We start from the raw sequence: 23,582 nt of genomic DNA on the forward strand, positions 1-23,582 counted from the left end.
TATGATAGGCACACAGTGAGAGAGAGAGAGAGGGGCAGAGACACAGGCAGAGGGAGAAGCAGGCTCCATGCACCGGGAACCCGACGTGGGACTCGATCCCGGGTCCCCAGGATCGCGCCCTGGGCCAAAGGCAGGCGCTAAACCACTGCGCCACCCAGGGATCCCTAGAACTTAAAATTTTTATATTTAAAGATTTCTTTAAAAAATAAAATAAAGATTTCTTTAAATTTATCTGAGAGAGAGAAAGAGCACGAGCAGGGCAGAGGGGTAGAGGGAGAAGCAGACTCCCCGCTGAGCAGGGAGCCCAATGGGAGACTCAATCCCAGGACCCTGGGATCATGACCTGAGCCAAGGGCACAGGCTTACCTGACTGAGCCATCCTATTTACAGCCCTTAGTACCAATGCATAGTAAATATTATGTAAGTGTTGCTTACATCATCATCATCATCACCATTTTAAAGTCTTCTAAGGCAGAAATAATAGCCATAGCAGATGTCTTTTGTGTGCCTGTTGTATTTGAGGCCCCAAAGATATTTTTACCGCATCTCATTTAGTTGTTCCAACAATGCTGCTATTATTCACATTATTTAGAAGAGGACATAAAAATGCATGGTTCTTACCACATGTAATTCTTAGGACTGGAATGAATGATGTAGTTCTCACAACAACCTTGTGAAGTCAGGAGCCTTATGGTGCCCATTTTCCAGATAAGGAAAGCAGAGGACCATGAGCTGGGATGACTTGCCCAGGGCCACACAGAGGCTGAGCAAAAGATCTGAACCCAGAGTTATGTTCTTACTCATTGCACTTTATTGTCTTGATATTTGCATAAAATCTAGTTATAACAAAAACTCAATTCCTCAGGCCCAGGCCCAGCTTCTCCCCAACCCCCAGAGTTCTAACCCTCCTTCTCCCCTGGGGCTCCCCTGAGCCGATGAGAGCCACTAGCTGGACTGTCCCTTTATGCAGCACCCCACTGCAGAGGGCTGCACCTCTTGCTCTGGCCTGAGGCCTAGAGGCGGCACTGGCTCCTCTGGCTCCCCACCCGCCCTGGGAAGCTTGGGCGGAAGCCCTTTGCAGTTCCCTAAAACAGGCAGCTGTTGGGCCTGGAGGTCCCGTGCAGGATATCACACATACCTGGGCCTCCTGCCAGTCGTGCATCTTCGTGCCTCTGGGCCTCAGTGTCTTCATCTGTCAGTTGGGCTCATTTGGAATAGTCCTCAACACGGGAGGGGTAGTCATGGGAAAGATCCCATAAGGAAACTTTTTAGAGCCTATGATATGATAACTTATTGACACATGTAACTTCTTGATAATCCTAAAATTATCAATAGCATGTAATGTTATCTATTAAGTTATACAAAACAGCATCTTGCAGGGGTGCCTGGATGGCTCTGTCGGGTAAGCATACGCCCTCAGCTCAGGTCATGGTCTCAGGGTCCTGGGATCGAGCCCTGCATCCGGCTCCCCACTCTGCTGGGAGTCTATTTGTCCCTCTTCCTTTTGCCCCTCCTCCCCACTCATGCTCTCTCTCAATTAAGTAAAATCTTATAAACAAAACAAAACAATATCTCACAGTTCAATAAAATTATACATAAAATGTTAAATGTATAATAGGTTGGTATGTGTCACATGGTTAAATATTGATATTTTTTTTTTAATTTTTATTTATTTATGATAGTCACAGAGAGAGAAAGAGAGAGAGGCAGAGACACAGGCAGAGGGAGAAGCAGGCTCCATGCACCGGGAGCCTGCTGTGGGATTCGATCCCGGGTCTCCAGGATCGCGCCCTGGGCCAAAGGCAGGCGCCAAACCGCTGCGCCACCCAGGGATCCCTAAATATTGATATATTGATACAACTGTCATAACACAACACATGAGGTTGTACCATATTCTTGAATTATATCATGCGTAATTATATACTTCTATATTTAGGCTAATATAACCACACAATCCAATGTAATTATGTTTATATACATTCTATAGCACACACTTGTATATTAAATATTAAATTTCTCCTTAGAATTTTATATATAATATAAAATTATTCTGTGTCATTGTGCATTATATCATAAGATATTAATAGTGTTTGGGTTTTTTTGGTCAGTCATCATGATGTGTTTTGAGACTTACCCGTGTTGCTCTATGGACACCTGTTCTGTAGCTATGGGGGCTTTGCAGGACTGCCTGGCATCTATCCTCTTGGGGTGACACCTGGGCTGCCCCTGGCTCATGTGATCCTTATATGTCTCTTCACGGGACTGAGAACGAATGTTCCAGTACGCACACCCAGGAGCTAACTGCTGGGTGGTAGCTCCAAGCACACACTGAATTTGACTAAGTAGTGCCAAGTGGCCCTTGGGAATGGCCCCACAGTAGCAGAGTTCCCAGGGCCCCACATCTCCAACTTTCACTTGACATTTTCCAACTTCCAATCTTTGCCAGACCGATGGGATGACTCACTGTTTTAATTTGCACTTCCTTGATCAGTTACCAAGAATTTCTAGCATCCTCTCAGGTGCCTATCAGAGTCTTGGGGTTTCCTGGTCATTTGCTCACACTCTCTTGGCCCATTTTTCTATCAGAGTTGGTGTCTTTTTTTTTTTTTTTTTTTTTTTTTTTGCTGGTTTGCAGCTGTGCCTTTCACCTTCTAAAGATTATTCTCTCGTTGATTTTAGATATTGTAAATACCTGTTCTTGCTCTGTCATCTCATCTGATATTCGTCCCCCGGTGTCCTCGTTAAAAGAAATCCTTATTCTGATATTAGCAAGTGCATCCTTTTTCTTCCTTATGAGTTTCTGTGGTTTGCTTCAGAAGTCTTTTCCTTTGTGGTTGATGGTGTTATTGGTGGTATTAACCATCCTTGCTGGCCTTGAGGGTGGCACTTTGTACCAGGGCCTTTTCTGACCTCCCTCCCTGAGGCTTCTCTGGGTCTCCAGGGGTTGGGGCTTGAGGGTACATGGAGACATAACCAAGCTTGGTTCAGCCAGCAATGTTACATCATCTCGTATGATGCAGGTGCTGGGGAGATGGGCTGACAGACAGCCACATCATGGACAGCACCATTTGAAACTTGATGGGGTGAGGGAGGGGGTAAATAAGGAGGCAGGGAGAGGAAGAGAAAGAGTGAGAAGCCCTGAGACTATTCGGGGTATGCCACGTAATGGAAAAGTTAAACAAAATGAGCTCGGTTCTTGTCTATTTAGACATGAAATGTTCTGGCATGTAAAAAAAAAAAAATCCATGGTGACTTCTTTTGGTGAAAAAAAAAGAGAGAGTGAAAACATACTTCTAAGAGCATTCTGGTTGAATTGACTAACGCACCAGGTTTGGCAGAAGCATATTAATTACTATGACCCATTTATTCTACTCCTGGGTATCCACCTACAGGATTGCACACTTGAATGTTCAGCAAAAGACAAGGTGCTAGAATGTTCATAGCAGTCTTACTCACAATAGCCCCACGCTGGAAGCAACTCACCTGTCCATTACAGGAAAATCACAATGCAGGAACAAAAAAAGTAATAACTACAACCAAGTATAAAACATGAAAGAATTAAAAAAAAAACATGGTTATTAAGTGGAAGAAGTCAGACACAATCAGTTATTCTATTTATAAATAACTCAAACCCCGGGCAAAACTACCCTGCTAGAAATCAGGCTAGTGGTAACTTTCGGGAGGTAGGGCTGGGATGGGGCTTGTGCAGGGGGTTTGGGCAAGATGGAACGTTCTGTTTCTCGATTTTGTCACTGCCACATAGATACGCTCCGTTTTTCACAAGCATCAGCCTAAACACTTAGGATTTGTGCTTTTTTTGTATTTCAATTTAAAAAGGTCAAGCATGACACATTTAAGTAAAAGGAAAAAAACGCACATACTCAAAAGAAAAGTCTGTGTTTCTATGAGCATGAATTTATATACCTAAACAAATGCACAGCCAACAGATCAGATGAAACCCAACAATATTCGATATTGGTCACCACTGCCTAAGAGGGACAGTGGGCCGGGGAAGCGGCCCCCAGAGGGTTTACCTCCTTCTGTAATGTTTTTCATAATAAGAGAACAGTCTTTAAGATTGTGTGATGATGAAACGAGTTAATATTTTAAAAGCCCTTAGAACGCTGTGTGGTATGCAGTAGGCACTACATAAGGCTTTGTTACAACAGAACACAATACCGTGAAAATGTTTCCTGGGATACACATGGCATCATTAAAAAGAAACCAGGAGTAAAAGAAACAGAAGATGGGACAACGCCTGGGTGGCTCAGTGGTTGAGCGTCTGCCTTTGGCTCAGGTCGTGATCCCGGGGGTCTGCTTCTCCCTCTGCCTATGTCTCTGCCTCTCTCTCTGTGTCTCTCATGAATAAATAAATAAAATCTCAAAAAAAGAAAAAGAAAAAGAAGGAGAAATGTACAAAGTCTTAGGTCTTGGGCCTTCCCATTCGAGCCTTTGTGTGTTATATACATGAATACATCCCTACAGAAATACAGACTTTCTGAGTATGTGTTTTTACCTAAATGTGTCACAACAGGGAGACTTAAAAAACAAAACAACCAGCTCTGTTGAAGAACAGCAGTGCAGAACAGAGAATCACGGGTCTAGAGACAGAAAGATGGGGGAGATAGAGAGAGAGCCCGCTGGGCGCCTGGGGGTGGGGGCCGGCAGCACCGGAAACCTCAGCCCGAAGGGATCCCCATGTGGGGGAGGGGGGACCTTTGGTCTCTCCCCAGCCTCTTCCTTCCCCCTGGCCTGGGGCTGGGTGGGGAGGGGCAGTTCCTCTTTCCTTCCCAAGCACCGAGGAGGCCCCAGCTCCCAAGGGGCTAAGAAGCTGGAGCATTGGGAAGGGGGAGGAACAGAGCCAGACTCCTGCAAGACCCCCTCCCCCGCACCAGGAAGCATGAACAGGAAAGACAGCAAGAGGTGAGAGGACCCTCCCCAAGGAGAGCGGGAGCGCCCTCAGCCGCTGGGCCCCCGCTGCCTGGGAAGGCTGGGGAGGACGAGGGAAGCCGGGGGCGCCCCGGGGCCGGAGGCAGCCGCACGAGCAGGGGCACCAGGTGACCCATATACTTCGGGGACTGAGGAGCTGCTGGGGCTGCTTGTTGGAGCATCTGCCTTTGCAGTTCGAGCAGCTCGTATCCCCTCTGCCCCGCCCCGCTCGTCCTCGCCCCCTAGATGGGGTGTCTCCGTCCTCCCCGGGGCCTTCCCGGTTCCCCATCAGCGCTGCTCCCTTGCTGCTGCCCCCTGCTCCCGGGCTGGAAACTCCAGGCTCCTGCAGGGCCCTGCCCCGGGGGAGGGGAGTGTGACGCAGGGCCAGGCGGCTCCCCTGCTCCTTAAACCCCTCCTGGCTGCTCCCGGCACTACAGAGAGCAAGCGGACAGTCACAGGTGAGGGCCTGGCGGCCTCTGGCCCGGGCTTCCTAGCGCCTGGACAAGCTGCTTTGCTGTGCTCCCGGGGCGGCGGTGGCTGGGTCCCTAGCCTGGGTAGCTCCTCCAGCCGCCTCCCTCTGGCGTGTCTCTGATGGGCAAAGGGGTCCCCTCCCCATGATATCCAGCAGTTTCGTGGTAGAGATTTGGCTGTCTCTTTTTCTGGCTGTGTGACCTTAGGTAAGCCACTTGATTGCTCTGTGCCCCAGTTTCTTCCTCTGTTTCTTTTTTTCTTTTTTCTTTTCTTTTCTTTATTTATTCATGAGAGACACACACAGAGAGAGGCAGAGACGCAGGCAGAAGGAGAAGCAGGCTTCACGCAGGGAGCCCCATGTGGGACCCAATCCCAGAACCCCAGGATCATGCCCTGGATGTGAAGGCAGATGCCCAACGGCTGAGCCATCCAGGCGCCCCATCTTCCTCTGTTAATAGAATAATCCTAGTCCCTCCTCAGAGAGGCTCAGAAGTCTTCAGCGAGCCGGTCTAGTGGGCACACATCAGAACCACCTAGAGGGCTTGTAACAGATTGTCGGGCGCCTGGCTGGCTCAGTCGGTGGAGCATGTGACTCTTGATACCAAGGTGGTGAGTTCGAGCCCCACATTGGGGATAGAGAGTACTTAAAGGTAAAAAAATCTTTAAAACACATACACAGATTGCTGGGCCTACCTCCAAGGCTTCTGATTCTGGAGGTCTCTTCGTGAGACCCGAGAATTTGTATTTCTATCAGGCTTCCAGGTGGTGCCGGTGGCATGGGTTGGACCACGCTTTGAGAACCACTGATGGAGACGGGGGCTCAAGCCTCTGCCCGGAACACATTCAGTACTCAGTAAATTTCTTTTTTTTTAAGATTTTATTTATTTATTCATGAGAGACCCAGAAAGAGAGAGAAGCAGAGGGAGAAGCAGGCTCCATGCAAGGAGCTCAATGTGGGATTCGATCCCAGGACTCCAGTTTCACACCCTGGGCCAAAGGCAGACCCTAAACCGCTGAGCCACCCAGGGATCCCAATACTCAGTAAATTTCAGCTCAAGAACATTCAGGACTGATTTCCTGAACCCTTAGGATGCACCAAGGCCGTGTTAGTGCCCTTGTGATGAGGGTCTCCCCATTTCTGCTTTCGCTCTGTACCCCAGGCCCAGCTTCTAGTCCACCTCATCACTTTCTCTGGATGTCAAGTTCGACTTTCCCATCTCCCGCCACTTAACAGCCTGAGCAAACTAAGTCCCTTTAAAAGATATATGTTACTTATCTGAGAGGGAGAGAGAGAGAGAGAGAGCACACAAGTAGGGGAAGGGGCAGAGGGAGAAGCAGACTCCCCATTTAGCAGGGAGCCCAGCACAGGGCTCGATCCCAGGACCCTGAGATCATGACCTGAGCCCAAGGCAGATGCTTACATGACTGAGCCAACCAGGCGCCCCAAACCAAGTCCCGTATTTGGCACTTTTGAGAAGCAAGGCATTGAATGTTCATGATAAATTCCTGGAGAAGGTCCAAGGATGACTCCCATTTTTCATATGAGGAAACTGAAGCCCAGCGGCATTAAGTGACCAGCACAGAGTCACACAGCCAACATAACCCTCTCTAACCCCGCGTGGTCTAACCCTCGCGGAAGCCAAGGCCATTCAGCCTGGATTCTTCTCCCTCCTTCCTCCACCATGTCTGTCTGTTTCCACCTTTCCCCAACTGGAACACGAGCCTCAGAGAGGCACAAGACAGAGCAGATGGTTATTTTTAAACTTTCCTTGAAGCTGCCTCACCCCGGGGACCCTGCCCAGCTCTGAAACGCCCTGGTGAGGCCACTTTGCACCCATGTCTTCTCTCCAAACCGAGGGACCCAGGCTGGTGGCTAAGACTCGGATCCTGACAAAGTCCTGGCTTGGGGGAGGGGGCTGTCACCCTAGTAGGGGGTCTAGCTCAGGGAGGAGAGACAGATGGGATCTCAGGGGTCTGCTGCTTTCATGAGGGCTGGGGGACCAGCACTGGAGAGCAAAAAGGGAATTCTGAGGAGTCTCCCTGAAGGCAGGCCCTGGGAAGGACAGGAATGACGGGGGTGGAGGTAGGAGGGGTGGAGGGGTGGTCTTCTCCCATAATCCCCTGGGAGGCCAAGAGTCATCCCAGGGTCCTGCCAACAGGAAGTCTCTCCATAGTGCCCTGGGAGTATACAGTCAAGGGGAATATGGGGTTGATGCCCGGAGGAAGGAGTTCTTATGATTCCCTTAGTAATTCTGGGGGTCTTCTCCATGATTTCCTGGGGGTTCAGGGTGGTGGTGAGAGTCTTTTCCCCTGATTCCCTGAAGTGGGCAGGAGTAACCCTTTGAGTTTACCTGTAGAAAGCTCCCATGACCTGGAATACTCCAGGGGTTTTCTCCCATGATGCTTGGGGTTTGGGGAGTTAAAGAGAATTCTGGAGGTCTGCTCGAAGGAAGGGGTTCCCATGACTCCCTGGGGGGTGTGCCCACAGGAAGTCCCACCAGGAATGCCCAGGAAAGACAGCAGGGCGGGGCCGGCCCCGACAGGCCCGGCGCCACAAGACGTGCCCCAGCCCCCGGGAAATCAGCAAGGTCATGGCTTCCATGGCTCTGGGCATGCTGAACGAGGGCGGCTGCAGCGAAGATGAGCTGCTGGAGAAATGCATCCAGTCCTTCGGTGAGTGTCCCCTTCCCTGGCCAGCCTCCCCAGTCCTAAGGCGGTAAAGCAGCCAACCTCTGTCTAGGTCTCAGGGTTTTTTTGGGGGGGTGGGGGGAGGCGCATAAAATGGTAGCAAGGGTGTGTGGAATGAATCTCGATCACTATTCCGGATGCAGTGAAACATGCATTTCTTTTTCCTGAGATGAGGGGAGGAGGTGGGGTGCTATTTCCATCTACAACATGACTTGCCAGGTGCTGTGCTGGTCTCTGCCCAGTACAGACAAGGAAACCGAGACACCCTAAGGAGGCCAAGTTGCTTGCCCTAGTTCACGCAGGTAGAGCTGGAGCTTGAGCCAGCCAATCCAACTGGCTCTGGAGACTGTGCGGTCCCTTGCCGAGGAGCCATTCTGACACAGAGTCCCCTTCTCCCGCCTCCAGACTCAGCTGGCAGCCTGCGCCGAGGGGACCACATTCTCAACATGGTACTGGCCATGCACAGCTGGGTGCTGCCTTCTGCCCACCTCGCTGCCCGTCTGCTGACCTTATATCCTTCCAGGGCCACGAGCAGTGGGTGGAGGGTAGGGGACAGAGACGCCAGAGTCTGGGAGTTGGGAACAGGGTGAACAGGCAGGTCTGGGATGCCGGATATCAGAGCCTTGACCAGAACTCAAGTACCAGGAGGCCACAGGGGACACACAGGAGCTGAGGCGGCTGCAGATCTGTCACCTGGTCAGGTAGGGTGGGGCCGAGACCCCCAGCCTGTTGCCTCTCACAAAAAACACCTCCCAGAGATTCCCCAGACTGATTCCCCACAGACCCACCAAGCCCTGCTCCCCTAGATACCACTTCTGAGACAGCTCTGGTTTGGCTCCCAGGACCCTCCCAGTTCTGCTCCCTAGAACCCTTACCATGACCAGAGACCCATGACCAGATCCTAGAGACCGTCTCCTAGCTGATGCCCAGAGACCTCCAGCTCCGATTCCCCAAACCCCCACATACCCTAGCCTAACTTTTAAGGCCCCCTCATCTTATTCCCCAAGAGTCTCACCCTCAGAGGCCCCCAGCTTACTTCTTGAGATCCCCCCCCCCACTATCCTGCTTCCTAGCAATTCCACCTCCAAGAGATCCTCTCGTCTATGTCCCATTGATTCCCCAGCCTGTGGTAAGAGGCCCCCCGGTCCTACCCCTAGAGACAGCCCCAGGCTAGTGCCTCTCCAAACCCTGACCTTCCAGAGACCCCAAGTCCACACCTAGAGAGTCCTCAGCCCAAGACACCTGTTTTAGAGAGCTTCTGCACGCCCAGCCTCAGCCCACCATCTCTAAAACCACACTCAGATACTGGCTGACCCGACACCCTGAGACGGTACACCAAGAGCCTCAGTTAGAAGAGGTTATAGGTCGCTTCTGGGCCACTGTGGAGGAGAAGGGCAACTCTGCCCAGAGGAGCCTGGGAGACTCCTCCAACCTGTGAGTCAATCCCCCTGCACCCCATTCTGCTGTCTCCCTCCTCATCCCACATCCTCCACCCTGTACCCCTAAAATACTCTGCCCCTCTTTGCTCCCAGCCTGAGCCCAGGTGGCCCGGGCCCCCCGCTCCCCCTGAGCAGCCCAGGCCTAGGCAAAAAGCGCAAAGTGTCCTTGCTTTTCGACCACCTGGAGACGGGGGAGCTGGCTCAGCATCTCACCTATCTGGAGTTCCGGTCCTTCCAGGCGATCACGGTGAGGACTCCCTTCCCCCAGCTGGGGAGGGCTTGGAGTGGGCTGGAGCCTGGCAAGACTCAGAGGACCCCTACATGGGCATTGGGCCGGGATCTCAAGCTCTCAAACATGAATGCTAGAAGGTTCAGGAAAATGAGTTGAGCTGACTAATAGAACCCCGGGTTCAAATCCATCAGCCCTTCCTTATCTGTGTAACTTTGAATTAGTTTCTCAACCTGAGACTCAGATTTCTCATTTATAAAATGGAGGTCATAGTACTTCATTAGATGGCAAGGAGAATTAAATTAATATGTCCACTTAAAAATGCTTTTGGGGGCACGCCTGGGTGGCTCAGTCAGTTGAGCATCTGACTGACTCTTGATCTCAGATCTTGACATCAGGGACATGAGCTCAAGCCCCACAGTGGGCATGGAGCCTACTTTAAAAAAAAAAAATGCTTGTCATAGTGTGTGGCACATAGTAAGTGCTCAAAATATCTTATCAATTACTCATTTATTCGAGAAGCATTTAAGTTCACTGTGGCTCAGTCCCATTATCTGTACAAAGGGGAATTTAACACTTCCTGCCTCATCGGATCAGTGTCTGGTCCAAAGTAAATGCTACCTGTCAGAACGATCTGAAATTGCCATATTTACCTACCCACATGATAATTTCATATGCTTCAACTTATATATAAATATTAGCTATTGCCATCAGCACTGCAAGGGAAGGCAGTGATCCGGTTCCTTAATGTGGAAATCTGACTGTTCACAAATACACGCACACAGGCTGCTGTACATGTAGGTGTGGGATGTTGACCCCTTGAGCAGAACAAACAGAAATTACTTTCATGTCCTCTTTGCCATCCTTCCTTTTGCTGACTGTGTACCTGTCAGGACAGTTAGGAGCAGTAGACTGGGTTCACACTGGTGTGACCCTGGGCAAATTATCCTCTCAGCGCCTCCGCGGCCTCCTCTTTAAAATGCAAGTCATATAGTACGGTATTCACCTCGTAGAGCTGACGTGAGGATTAAATTAGGTAATAGGACAGAGGGCTCAGAACAGTGCCTGACTTTATTTAAATATTTCTCTTCAGAGGGAGAGGGCCACGGTGACGTCAAGGACATGTGACAGCCAGACTAGGGCCTCAGAGGTCGCAACTGCTAGGGGGATGGGCGTGTGAGGGCAAGGCCTGCGCGCCGCTGCCCACCCTGACGCCCACCTCACCCCCAGCCCCAGGACCTGCGGGGCTACGTTTTGCAGGGCTCCGTGCGGGGCTGCCCGGCCCTGGAGGGATCCGTAGGGCTCAGCAACAGCGTGTCCCGCTGGGTGCAGGTCATGGTGCTGAGCCGTCCCGGGCCCGCACAGCGCGCGCAAGTGCTGGACAAGTTCATCCAGGTGGCACAGGTGAGGCCGGTCCCGAGCGGCCGAGGGAACTGCGGACGCGCAGTGCACCGGCCTGGCCCCGCCCCCGCGTCACGCGCACCCCGACTCCGCCCCCCCCCCCCCCCCGTCCCAGTCCCCAGGTTCTTTTTTTTTTTTTAAGATTTTATTTATTTATTCATGAGAGACAGACAGAAAGAGAGAGAGAGAGAGAGAGAGGCAGACACAAGCAGAGAGAGAAGCAGGCTCCATGCAGGGACCCCGATGTGGGACTCGATCCTGGGTCTCCAGGATCATGCTCTGAGCCGGAGCCAGATGCTCAACCACTGAGCCACCAGGTGTCCCTAGTCCTCAGGTTCTAATCCCGGACTGGGACCGCACTTCTTCCTTGGCCTTGGTGTCACCACGTCGGACCCGCCTGGCCCCCCAGTTGGTCCCAGACGTACTGCTGACGACGTTGCCCCTTTGTCCGTCTCCCAAACCCTATGTTCGAATATTCTGTCCACAGGGCAGTGAAAGCGTCTCTGGCAAGCCCCCAAGTTTGCGTGCCCCCCCGTCAGGCTCTAGGCCCCAGCCGTCCCTTCGACACAGACTGCCCCCCTCCCCATCACCCATCACGTCGGGTCTCTCCCTGGCCCAGCCCCACCGTGTCACAACCCTTTCTTCCCCTTCCCTAAATAGATACCTTGCCTCCTTTCTGGAGAAAAGGGAAGCCTCGGTCCCCCACCGTGGCCACGCCCCCTTGCGTACTTCCTCGCAGGCCACGCCCTTCCTCTCGTGTCTTCCATCCTCTGGCTTCTCCAATGCGGCCCTACGGACCCAGGGTTCTAGCGTCCGCCCGGGTCTCTAGGTCTGGGGGTCTCCCACTCTTCTCTGGCTTACCCCCTCCCCACAGCGACCTCTGCCCTGCAGACTCGGAAAAGGAGAGGATGGGGCGGTTGCCCCTGATGCCCAGCTGACCCTCCACGTGTCTCTCCCGGGCTTCTGACCCTTTCATTTCACTCTGGCCCCGTCCACCTCTGCCGGGCTCCTAACTCCCGCCCAGAGCCCAGGCCACCTGTCTCCCTTCACCTGTCTCTCAGAGCAGTCTGACCCCCAGGTGCCTGTCACCTGACATCTGTCTAAATCCTCCACCCCTGTCCCCAAACCTAACTCCTCACACTTCCCTGACTCCCTCTCTCTTTTTTCTGACCTCCCATCAATCACTTGCCTGACGCCCCCATGTAATGCCCATATACCTGCTTGTGGCTCACTCCTTCCTGACACACCCTCCTGCCTGACCCCTCTCACCTGATGCCCACCCTGGCCCATACCCACACATACCTGACACCTCAATTCAACTGGGATGCAGTCATGTGAACCCCCATTTTGCCCATCCTCCATGTATACCCACCACTCTCCCTTCTTAGAGGCTCTACCAGCTACAGAATTTCAACACACTGATGGCGGTCACCGGGGGCCTGTGTCACAGTGCAATCTCCAGACTCAAGGACTCCCATGCCCACCTGAGCCCTGACAGCACCAAGGTGAGCCCCCACTATTCTCCCCAAAGTTCCAGCGGTCAATGACCCTGAACCCCCACACTTTTCCCCAATGCCTCCCGTCCCTACCCAGGGGCCCTGGAGCCACCTGGAGACCTTGCTCTTCCAAATGGGACAGAACCCCAGACTATCCTTCTGGGCCCTTCTTCAACCATGCATGCATCATGCTGACCCTTCTCTACTCTGTGTTTCCAGTCCTGAGCAGGACTGGAAGGAGACAGATGAGAGAGATGGTAGCCGAGAACCTGCAGTCCAGGTAGGGACTGAAATGATGCCCCTAAGGCACCAAATTCAGGCCATCCACGGGAGGAGCACAGCTCGGCATACCCTGGGAAGTGTACGGGGAGAGTGAGTTACTCATGAGTCCAGTGTGTGAAGTCAGGATCTGGCAGGAAATAGGCTGGAGATGCCCAGGGCAAGATCCTGTTGAGACTTGCAAGCTGAACTAAGGTGTCTGGGCTTTACCCAGAGGGCAGTGGGGAGCTAGGAAAGGTTAGGTAATGATGACAGCACGCATGATCAGATTTCAGTTTTGGAAACATCACTCTAGCCTGGAGAGTGGGGGATATGGAGCTTTTCTGAGATGGGGACCCAAAAAGAAGAGCAGTTTAGGGGGATGCTGAGGCCATTGTGGGACATGGAGGGGCTTAGGTAGATGTCCAAAATGCCATCGGGCCCCTGGGAGTCCGGAACCCACAAAGGAGGCTAAGGGAGCAGAAATGGCCCCCCTCGAAACACTCCCTCCCATAATATGCTCTCCCCCACAGGCCCTGCTAGAGCTGTCTGAGCTTCTTGCTGCCCACAACAACTACGCCCGTTACCGCCGCACCTGGGCCGACTGCACGGGCTTCCGGCTGCCTGTCCTCGGTGTGCATCTCAAAGATCTGGTGTCCCTGCACGAGGCACAGCCTGATAGGTTGCCTGATGGCCGCCTGCACCTACCCAAACTCAACAACCTCTACCTGCGGCTGCAGGAGCTAGCAGCCCTCCAGAGGCAGCACCCCCCCTGCAGTGCTAGCGAGGACCTGCTGCATCTGCTCACGGTGAGCTGCCCCGCCCTGCCCAGGCTGGATGCTTGGGAGGCTGAACCTGGAGGGTGTAGAGATTTAGGGTCCTGGGTGCATGAGGGTCTCTACCCTTGTCATGCCCATTCTACAGATTGGGAAACTGAGGCCCACAAAGTGCCATCATTTGTCTACTGTCCCACGGCAGTAAAACCTAGATTTGAGGGACGCCTGGGTGGCTCAGCGGTTGAGTGTCTGCCTTTGGCCCAGGGCGTGATCCTGGAGTCCCAGGATCGAGTCCCACATCGGGCTCCCTGCATGGAACCTGCTTCTCCCTCTGCCTATGTCTCTGCCTCTCTCTGTCTCTCACGAATAAATAAAATCTAAAAAAAAAAACAAAAACAAAAATCCTAGATTTGAACCCAAGCAGGTCGGCCTCAGAACCTGTGTGTTAAACATATGTTAACCACCACACTACATCCTTAGACTGAGAATGTGGGATTCTGGCTATATTCTATTTATATAATATAAATAATAATATGTATCTCTTCCCACCCTGCCCAAAGAGCTATAAATTGAGACAGACTGGGATTCTGAAGGCCATGTAGTCTAAGACTGATATTTGGACCCCAAGACAGGACCAGCTACGTAATTCACAGTGCCCCATGCAAAATGAAAATGTGGGGTTCCTTTTTTAAAATTCTTAAGACTTTCAAGATGGTGACAGCAGGGCATTAAATGAAGTGGGGCCCTTCAAATATGGGGCCTGCCTGTAAAGCTGGCCTTGCCCTAAGATGACTGGTGCCCAAGGCTCTATGCTTTGCTGATTCGAGAAGGCCATCAAGCCCAAATATTTATCAAGCACCTTCTATGAGCCAGACACTACTTTAGGCACTTAGGCTCACAGCAGTGAGCACGTCAGGAAAAAAACTGCTGTTCTTGTGGGGCTGATTTCCCAGTAGGGGAGACAGCCAATAAAATAAAGTAAATGAGTAAATCATATGGTCTTTCAGGGGTAAGTGCTAATAGTGAAAACTAAAGTAGAAACCGGCATAGAAAGTAACAGGTTTAGTTTTAAATAGAACCCAAAAAAGCCTCAGTGAAGAGATGGCATTTCTGGATTGGGGGATGGGGCTGTTGGGAGACTGAATGGTGGCTGGGTGGGAGAGAAGACCCTGGGAGTCTCCAGAGAAGAGGGGCTCTGGGAAGAGGATGAGACTGGAGATCCAAGCAGGGCATAGGCTGTAGGTAGGAGGATGGAGATGAAGATCTGTAACGCCCTCCCCCACCCCCCAGCTTTCCCTGGATCTCTTCTACACGGAGGATGAGATCTATGAACTTTCTTACGCCCGAGAACCCCGCTGTCCCAAGAGTCTGGTGAGAACTGGCCCCTGACCTCTGACTACCAGCCCAAGCCCATGCCCTGACTAATTGTACCCCTCTGTCCCTGCCCCAGCCACCCTCCCCCTTCAAGGCACCCCTGGTGGTGGAGTGGGCCCCTGGCGTGACACCCAAACCCGACAGGGTCACCCTGGGTCGGCATGTGGAGCAGCTGGTGGAGGTAAGGAGGGGACTGTGGCCTGGCCACTGGGGTCCAGGAAGGAAGGTATCTGTACAGTCCTGACCCAGAAGAGGAGATCTGAGATCATGAGGATCATGGTTTGGCCTTACTGTCTCCTTCCCATACTCTTCTGAAGTCTGTGTTCAAGAATTATGACCCTGAAGGCCGAGGAACTATCTCTCAGGAGGACTTTGAGCGACTCTCAGGCAACTTCCCCTTTGCCTGCCATGGGCTTCACCCACCCCCCCGCCAGGGGTAAGTACTCCTGACTGCCGGGTCCCCCAAACATGAGGATACTGGGGCTAGCAGGACTCCTCTGAGTCTGGGAGAAAGGGGCCAGTCATGCTAAGGTGCAATCTCTGCCCCCAGGAATGGCTCCTACAGCCGAGAAGAGCTGACGGGGTACCTGCTCCGGGCCAGCGCCATCTGCTCCAAGCTGGGCCTGGCCTTCCTGCATAGCTTCCATGAGGTCACCTTCCGCAAGCCCACCTTCTGTGACAGCTGCAGTGGCTTTGTGAGCACCTGGCCCCTCTATCAGCCTTAGGCCCCACCTAAGGGCCTGGAGAGTCCCGAGTCCTGACTCCTCACAGCCTGGGTTCAGAGGGCCAGCCCAGCCTTGTAGGGCTCACAGTCCCCAACCCTAGATGATCACCAAATTCCAGAAAATCCCCAGTCTCAAATAATCCCCATATCCCATATAAACCCTAAATGCTGGATATGCCCAAGGTCTAGAATAATGCCCAAATTTCAGATGATCTCCGTCCTGGATCACTGCCAAACTATGGATATCTAAAATCCTAGATCATCTACAAACCTGGGTAGATTATCTCCAAACAGAATCAATTTCCAAGTCTTTAGACTCCAGATAACTCAAACCCTGGATAATTTTCAAATTCAAGGACTCCTCAAACTCTAGATAATGGACAGATCTCTCAATCTCCAAACCAAGACTAATTCACAAACCTTGGATTACTTCCCAAACCCACTTTCTCACTCACTGCATATTTACAGAGTACCTCCTGTGTGCCAGGTTGTTCTAGACTTGAGGGCTGGGGAGGGGGACGCACAGCAAAAACACAACAGACGCAATCCTTGCCCACAGAATTTATATTTTATTAATTCCAGGATTTCACCTAGATGACTCCCCAAACTTGCAATAACCCCAAATTCTTTTAATCCCCAGATTCCCACTTAAGCCTCTAGCTGTGAGAATTTCCCAAGCCAGATGGTTTCCACACTTCCAGAGACCAATCCCATCCCCGTCCACAGCCCTCTCTCCCCTAGCCTACATAACCAATTCTGCTTTCTCTTCCCAGCTCTGGGGCGTCACCAAGCAAGGCTACCGCTGTCGGGGTGAGTGAGGCCTTGGTGGTAGGGAGGGAATCCAGCACCTACAAGCTGGATAAGTGGAGGGGGGCCCAGGCTGGGCCTCTGGCCACTAACTGCTGACCTTCCCCCAGACTGTGGGCTGTGTTGCCATAAACACTGCAGGGACCGCGTGAAGGTTGAGTGTAAGAAGAGGCCAGGGGCCAAGGGTGATGTGAGCCCCCCAGGAGCCCCTGTCCCACCTACCCCAGTTGCCCATGCTAGCTGTGGTAAGACCCCGGGTGTGGCAGTCCTGGGAAGGGGGTCTGATACATGGGGATTAAATCCGAGGTCATGAGGCCCTTCCCGTCACACCCACATCCCTCTTGTCTGTCACCCCCAAAACAGGTCCAGAGGACAATCTCTCCTACACATTATCCCTGGAACCTGAGACAGGGTGCCACCTTTGCCATGCTTGGACCCAGACCGAACCCCCAAACCCTACCTGGGAACCAGAGACGGTGAGGAGGAACTGCCCCCTGCCCCCACCATCAACTGGATACGGGGAGACCAGGCCATTTGCTTGGGGGAACCCAAGCCAATGCGGGGAAGCATAGGAAAGTAAAAAGGGGCAAGAGCTCTCAGTTGCTTTGGGCAGTTAGAAAAATAAAACTTTCGATACGCTGGGGTGGGAGGACAGGGTAGCCACGAGTGGAACAGAAAAAGGATTTTAAGGAAGAAAAAGGAAAAAGAGAATAGCAAGGATAAGGCCACATACCTCAGGAGCTATCATTAGTGTCAGTGGAGTAAATTTTACTATTCAAAGGTAGAGCCCTTCCGATTGAACACCCACCAGAGTTTTCATTCATCTACTACACAAAGTCTGGGTGAGGCTCTGCCCCTGTCAGCAGCCAGGCTCCTAGACACCACACTCTCCCCAGGTGACCCGGTGTCTTCCTCCTTCCAGGTCCCCCTCCCAAAGACGGGCTCGCCGCCTGCCCAATCCTCCAAACTGAATTCCTAGGACTGCACCCGCCTTGGGTCTGTTCTCTCTCACCTCCTCAGAGTCAGTCTCAAGTCGTTATTCCACCGCCAGCAGGACCCCTGAAGGCACGGCCTTGTCCCATCCACACCACCTTCGGTGAAGAGTTCATCATCTCTTACCCGGAAAGTTATTTGTTTTCTTTTGCATCAGAGTGGCTACGACCTGTACTCCATCTTCCTGCACTTTGTATCTATGCGATTTCACACTGGATTATGTCTAGACTTAAGTATCAGCTCTCCAACTCCTTACATCTCCATTTTATAGACGAGGAAGCCGAGGCCCAGGGAGGTTTAGCTGCTCTCCAAGGTGGAAGAGCGCCTAAGTGTTGGAGGCAGGACTCAAATCCAGGTCTTCTGTCTGCCTCTAAAACAGACGCTCCTTACCAATACGCTACACTGACATCAGCATGGGTCAGGATGGGGAGGGGATAGGCTGGGCAGTTATATTCCTAACTCTAGGGTTCCAGAGGCAGGAGAGAAGGCTAGAGTAGAGGTGGAAGAGGGAGCCTGTGAACACCTGAGTCCCTCCCCTGCTCGGAGTAATCCATGCCTCCTTCTCGATCAGGGGAAAAGCCAGAGTCCTCACTATGGCCTACCTCCCACAATCTGTTTCCGTCCCCTCTCTGACCTCACCTACCACCCCTTACTCATCCTGCTTAAGCTACACTGGCCTCTATGGTCCCTGAACATGCCAAAAATATTCCTACCTCAGGGCCTTTGCACCGGCAGTTCCCTCTGCCTGGAATGCTCTTCCACAGGCCCACATGGCTCCATCTTTGGGACTTAGGTCTAATGTCGCTTTCTGAGTGAGGCCCCTCTGACCATATTCAAAGTTGCAATCCAGCCCCAGTCCTGCTCCTGGCTTCCTTCTTTGTTTTTCCCCATAGCCCTCTACCCATCTAACAAACTGTACTTTTTACCTATTTATCTTGTTGAATGTCTGCTCCTCTTCACACTGGAAATTGTCAACTCCAGAAGAACAGGAGTTTTTATAATCTATGTTTTTCACTGCCGTATCCCTAGCGCCCAGAACAGGGATGGCACTTGGTGCGTACCTGAGAACTGTTTGTCCGATGCCTGCACGTCTCCTTCCCCATGTCCCCAGGAAGGGAAAGATGTGTTGCTAAAGAGCAGAGGACTGTAAGGGTCAGAGCAACAGGGGCCTGTTGAGACCCAGGGGACAAAGCTGTCCCTGCCTGTCCTCAAACCTGAGCACCCCTGACCTGGCCCCCACAGAGATAGGTCCTACAGCTGTCATAAATTAAATTTATTTTCCAGAGAACATGGTCTTTGTTGTTGAGTGATAGACTGGGGGGTGGTGGTGATGGTAGGCATTTGGGACCTTAGGAACAGGGAACAGGGGACATGGGGCCTGGGAGCCAGATGCCAAAAGAAACTCAAAGCGATTCCCCAAGGATTACCAATGGCATCAGCATGTCACAGGGGACCCCTCCCCCCACCCAACCACCAGTCCCTCTTTACTTCTTCTTCTTCTTGCGACCCCAGCTCTGGCGGCCTGCCTTCCGCCCACCACCATCCTCTCTTCTGCTCTGCCAGGTGGGCATGGGAGCCTCCAGCTCATTTGGACGGCCCCCCCGGTCAGGCACGTTGCCCATAAGCACCTGGGAGTTGATCAGACTTGAGTGTCAGGGGAAAAAATGAACAAGGGGGCCAGAGCGCCAAGTCTGAAGGCCAAGGCTGTGGAGGCCCTTCCCCACTCCCAGGTGCCCACCTTGTTGATGGCACAGCAGGTCCCTCGGCGGACAGCCTTGCTGGTGGCTGGGATAAGACGAGACAGGTCCTCTCGGGCAGCCAGGATATGTGCGATGGAGACATTTGATTCTGGGGTCAGAGCCTCTCGAATTGGGATCAGCACTGCCTTCATGGCTTCTCCTTGGGCCTAGGGAGAGAGGCATGGAGAAGGTGCCCAAGAGCCCTCCTCAGGTGGGATCTGTCACCCTGGAAGCATCTCACTCTCCAGAAAGAGCCTCACCTCCCACAGGTCTAAATAAGAAGTACAGCTCTGAAGACACTCCCAGCTCAGAGCCGAGAATTCTAGAATGCCCTGGAATTCTAGAGCCCACACCTTACACGATCCTAAAAACCTGCTCTCAGGTAATATTCCTGGCCCTCACTCTTCCTCCTTGTAGTGGGAGCCCCTACAGCTGGGCCTCCCTGGTCCTGCCAGGGTCTTTTGCCCACACCTCTGCCCTATCACTCCAGTGAAAAGAAGATGTCGTGAGGTCCAGGCGCTTCAGGAGCAGGCAGCGGCGAGAGCAGTACTGATCTCCCAGCATTTGGCACAGAGACTCCAATGCCTCCTAGGAAAAAGGTCTCAGTCACACTCAGGGTCTCCCCTCGCTCCCATCTCCGGGCGAGCATGCTCTTCAAGTACAGTGGTACACAGTCTTACCCATCTGGGGGCGTCCAGTGGGGAGCTGAGGAGGGGCTGCAGGAACCCTGGGGGCAGGGAAGGCAGCAGCTCAGAGATCTGATGGGAGAAGGTAGTCTGAGGCTGACGGGGCAGAAACCAGATAGACTCCGTGGATTCCGTTCCCCCTGGCCCCAAGGACCTAGGCCTCGGAATCAAGAATGGTGGCCACGACTCTTAAAAAACATCCCTGGCGGGGATCCCTGGGTGGCGCAGCGGTTTGGTGCCTGCCTTTGGCCCAGGGCGCGATCCTGGAGACCCGGGATCGAATCCCACATCGGGCTCCCGGTGCATGGAGCCTGCTTCTCCCTCTGCCTGTGTCTCTGCCTCTCTCTCTCTCTCTGTGACTATCATAAATAAAAAAAAAAAAACAAAAAACAAAAAAAAAAACAAACAAACAAACAAACAAAAAACCAAAAACATCCCTGGGGGCAGCCTGGGTGGCTCAGCGATTTGGCGCAGCCTTTCAGCCCAGGGTGTGATCCTGGAAACCTGGGATCGAGTCCTGCGTCAGGCTCCCTGCATGGAGCCTGCTTCTCCTTCTGTCTGTGTCTCTGCCTCTCTCTCTCTCTGTGTGTGTCTCTCATGAATAAATAAATAAAATCTTAAAAAAATAAAAAGAAAGAAAAACATCCCCGTGGCTGGAGCACTCCTGCCAGAACCACTTTTTTTTTTTTTAAGATTTTATTTATTTAGTCATGAGAGACACAGAGAGAGAGAGAGACAAACAGGCAGACAGACACAGACAGAGGGAGAAGCAGGCCCCATGCAGGGAGCCTGACGCGGGACTCCATCCCGGGTCTCCAGGATCAGGCCCTAGGCTGAAGGCTGCGCTAAACCGCTGGGCCACCGGGGCTGCCCCCAGAACCACTTTTGGAGAAAGAACTCTCCCCCTACAAGGAAAGTGGGGTGGCCCGGCGCGGAAGGGGCTCCAGCGCTCTCTACCTTGTCATGCAACTCCCACAGCAGCCGGCTGGCGGCGGTCCCAGGCGTCGGTCTGGGCAGCCCCAGAGCTTGGAGGGTAAGGACCAGTTCCTGAACCATGCCAGCTCCCTCCTCGCTCTCTTCCCCACAGGGCTGTGCGGGGCTGGGGTCCAGCCGGGGGTAGAGACGGAGGAGGCGGGCAGCCTGGAGTTCAGAGCAGAGAAAGCCTAAAAGGGAAAGGGAGCGGTGCAATCAAGGAGGGCCACCACCTCACCCGCCAGGGCCAAAAAGCTCCATCTGCTTTAAAACCTCCAGGCCCAGGGGCTCCTGGGTGGCTCAGTGGTCGAGCATCTGCCTTTGGCTCAGGTCCTGATCCTTGGGTGCTGGGACCCAGTCCCATACAGACTCCCAGCGGGGAGCCTGCTTCTCCTCTCCCTAAATCTCTGTCTCTCTTTGTGTGTCTTTCATGAATAAATAAATAAAATCTTTAAACAAAACAAAACACTCCAGGCTTCAAACACTCCGCCCTTCTAGTTCCGCCCCAACCCCGGCTCTACCTCCAAGACGAGCCCCACCCACTTTGAGACCCAGTGTCCCGCCCGGACTTCGAAGCCCGCTCACAGGGGAACCACCTGGCTGGCTACGTCAAATGCGACCCGCTGGAACTTCAAGACGCTCCCCGCAAAATCCTAACCCCCACCGGCCCGGCCCACGCCCCCGGGGGGCGCGAACCCCGGCTCCACTTGGCGGCGCCGGGCCCGCCCCTCCGGAGGCCGGGCCTCGCCCCTTCCGCATCCCCGGCTCACGCAGCAGGCGCAGGCTCGCGCCGGGCTCCCGCAGCGCGGCCACGCCGTCTCCGCCGCAGAGCGCGCGGTCCGGGCAGCGCAGCTCCCGCAGCAGGCCGGCCAACTGTCGCAGGAATCCCTCCTCGGCGCCGGGGCCTGCGGGCGGCGGGAGACGTCAGGGCGCGGCGGCGGCCCCCGCGGCCCCATCCCCGCCGGGCCGGGCGCTGCCCACGTACCGTCGCCGGCCCTCAGCGCCTCCGCGCTCTCCCCTCGCTCCCGCTCCAGGGCGCCCAGCGTCGCCAGCTCCGCCGCCAGCCGCGCGCACAGCGCCCTGAAGTCCGGACACGAGGTGCCCCGCGACGTCGCCCCCGAGAAGCCCTCATACCTGTGGCGGGGCCGAGGCAGCGGGCGGGGATTGGGAAGGTGAAGAGGGATTGCCGAGGGCAAACCTGTCCCTTCCTGCCCCCCGCCCGCGCCCCCGCCCGCGTCCCCAGCCGCACCCCGTCCCCCTCACCCCAAGGCCTGCAGGTCCCGGGCCACGGCGGCCCCCTCCCGCGCTTCCGCCTCCGCCCCCTCCATGGAAGCGTCCTGTCCGCCGGGCGCGCGCCCCCTGCCGGCCGGCGAGAGGCCCCGCCCCGGCGGCGGCGTGCGCAGTCGGCCCCGCGGCGCTCCGACCAATCAGCGCCCGAGGGCCCTCGGCGTTCTGATTGGCGCAGGAGGCGGCGGAGCCCGCCCCCAGGTCCGCGGGCGCGGGGAGCTCGGGCGCCGCGGTTCGGGTGACCGGGTCCAGACGGTGGAAAAGCCGCAGCCCCGTGAATCCAGCGCGTGCCTTCAGGATCCCAGCTGTCGCGACAGGCCAGCGGGTGGCGCTGTTGCTGCGACTTAGAAACCGATTTCTTCTTCTCAGGCTCCCTCTGCTCTTGAAGCACCCTAGACCGAGTGTCGTTCTCCCAACTCCGCTCCGAACGCAGAAACTTGTTTCCTCCTTTCCAGCTTGGGGTTGGCAGGACGTCAGGGACTCAGGAAGGCCGGCTCACCCCCTCCCACCCACCCACCCCCAACACAGCTACGCCCTCCGCCTCCATCCGTCACGGTGCACCAGTCGGGCTTTCACCCCTCTTTGTCCGGAGGCCTTGGAGAGGGAGCAGGGGCAACATGCTGTCGTGATTAAGAGATTGCACCCTGGGGGGTAGGACTCCACTCCACTCCCCATCTCTGTGTCCCCGCCAAATAGCTTCCTATCTGGATGACAGGGATAAAACTTCACTTTTAAGGATTGTGAGGATGAGAGTCATACATGTGTGTGTTCCGTAGGCATACAGGGGTACTCAATAACTAACATATATTGAGCATTTTGTGTGTGCTACTAGCTTAAGTATCTTAGATCCGTTTTAGGGAGGAGAACCGAAATTCAGACACGATAAATCAGAGTGAATGTGGGGTGGTGCCCGGACTCAAATTCAGATCTGATTTGCAAAATCCATGCTTTTAATTGCTTAACCTGTTACTACTGTTAGTGTTGCTGCTGTTTTTGTTGCAGTTTGTTAAAACTATAATCCTCCATGGTGCTGCCTACCCCAAGGCTGGGGTACTCAGGACCATTATTTGTTGACCTTAATAAAATGTTAAAAATTGCTCGTCAAAACCTTGTTATCATGGCCTTGATTCTTTTTTTTTTTTTTTTTTGCAAAGTCTTTATTTAATTATGTGGATTCTATCTTCAAAATAGATCCATTGTCTTGCCCACTTCTCTCTGCCTCCACTGTTCTCACCCTGATCTCATGTGCCCTTGTCTCCTCCTGGACCATCACAGCAGCCTCCTCCCTGCTCCCTACTCACCCGTCCCCATGT

General features: G+C 53.6%; 2 protein-coding genes and 1 long non-coding RNA gene across 9 annotated transcripts; 2 read left to right on the top strand and 1 right to left on the bottom strand.

Annotated features, from left to right (window-relative positions):
- Window positions 1-4,755: 4,755 nt before the first annotated feature.
- Window positions 4,756-18,873, top strand: RASGRP4 (RAS guanyl releasing protein 4). 4 transcript variants are annotated; one of them, XM_077852959.1, is made up of 17 exons: window positions 4,756-4,923; window positions 7,889-8,073; window positions 8,494-8,599; window positions 8,727-8,789; window positions 9,289-9,522; window positions 9,621-9,774; window positions 10,987-11,160; window positions 12,546-12,662; window positions 13,445-13,720; window positions 14,978-15,058; window positions 15,138-15,242; window positions 15,379-15,497; window positions 15,612-15,756; window positions 16,559-16,595; window positions 16,703-16,837; window positions 16,956-17,068; window positions 17,515-18,873. In XM_077852959.1, the coding sequence occupies exons 1-17, from the start codon at window positions 4,901-4,903 to the stop codon at window positions 17,569-17,571; spliced, it is 2,124 nt and encodes a 707-aa protein (XP_077709085.1). In that variant the 5' UTR covers window positions 4,756-4,900; the 3' UTR covers window positions 17,572-18,873. The 4 variants fall into 4 exon arrangements, with proteins under 4 accessions (XP_077709085.1, XP_077709076.1, XP_077709090.1 ...); XM_077852972.1 differs by having other exon boundaries at window positions 4,757-4,923; window positions 9,391-9,522; XM_077852950.1 differs by having other exon boundaries at window positions 16,956-18,873.
- FAM98C (family with sequence similarity 98 member C) lies at window positions 18,844-22,379 on the bottom strand. 4 transcript variants are annotated; one of them, XM_077853081.1, is made up of 8 exons: window positions 22,246-22,378; window positions 21,968-22,116; window positions 21,753-21,887; window positions 20,968-21,173; window positions 20,005-20,106; window positions 19,796-19,912; window positions 19,324-19,491; window positions 18,844-19,213 (listed from the first exon to the last, which is right to left on the bottom strand). In XM_077853081.1, exons 1-8 carry the CDS (start codon window positions 22,308-22,310, stop codon window positions 19,070-19,072), a joined length of 1,086 nt encoding a protein of 361 aa, XP_077709207.1. In that variant the 5' UTR covers window positions 22,311-22,378; the 3' UTR covers window positions 18,844-19,069. The 4 variants fall into 4 exon arrangements, with proteins under 4 accessions (XP_077709207.1, XP_077709216.1, XP_077709226.1 ...); XM_077853090.1 differs by having other exon boundaries at window positions 20,005-20,082; window positions 22,246-22,377; XM_077853100.1 differs by lacking the exon at window positions 21,753-21,887.
- On the top strand, window positions 21,525-23,376 carry LOC144286551 (uncharacterized). The gene is made up of 2 exons (XR_013354582.1): window positions 21,525-22,154; window positions 22,639-23,376. It is a non-coding gene; the product is annotated as an uncharacterized LOC144286551 (long non-coding RNA).
- The last annotated feature ends 206 nt before the right edge of the window (window positions 23,377-23,582 follow it).

Source organism: Canis aureus, chromosome 1 (genome assembly GCF_053574225.1).
Source record: "Canis aureus isolate CA01 chromosome 1, VMU_Caureus_v.1.0, whole genome shotgun sequence".
Lineage (NCBI taxonomy): Eukaryota > Metazoa > Chordata > Mammalia > Carnivora > Canidae > Canis > Canis aureus.

Coding starts and splice junctions, on each gene's coding strand:
- RASGRP4 (XM_077852950.1), top strand. CDS start 4,901: ATGAACAGGAAAGACAGCAAGAG. Junction 8,600..8,726: donor GCTGCCCGTCTGCTGACCTT/ATATCCTTCCAG, acceptor ACCAGAACTCAA/GTACCAGGAGGCCACAGGGG. Junction 15,757..16,558: donor GTGACAGCTGCAGTGGCTTT/GTGAGCACCTGG, acceptor TTCTCTTCCCAG/CTCTGGGGCGTCACCAAGCA.
- FAM98C (XM_077853081.1), bottom strand. CDS start 22,310: ATGGAGGGGGCGGAGGCGGAAGCGCGGGAGGGGGCCGCCGTGGCCCGG. Junction 22,117..22,245: donor CGGGACCTGCAGGCCTTGGG/GTGAGGGGGACG, acceptor GCCCCGCCACAG/GTATGAGGGCTTCTCGGGGG. Junction 19,214..19,323: donor CCTGCTGTGCCATCAACAAG/GTGGGCACCTGG, acceptor ATCAACTCCCAG/GTGCTTATGGGCAACGTGCC.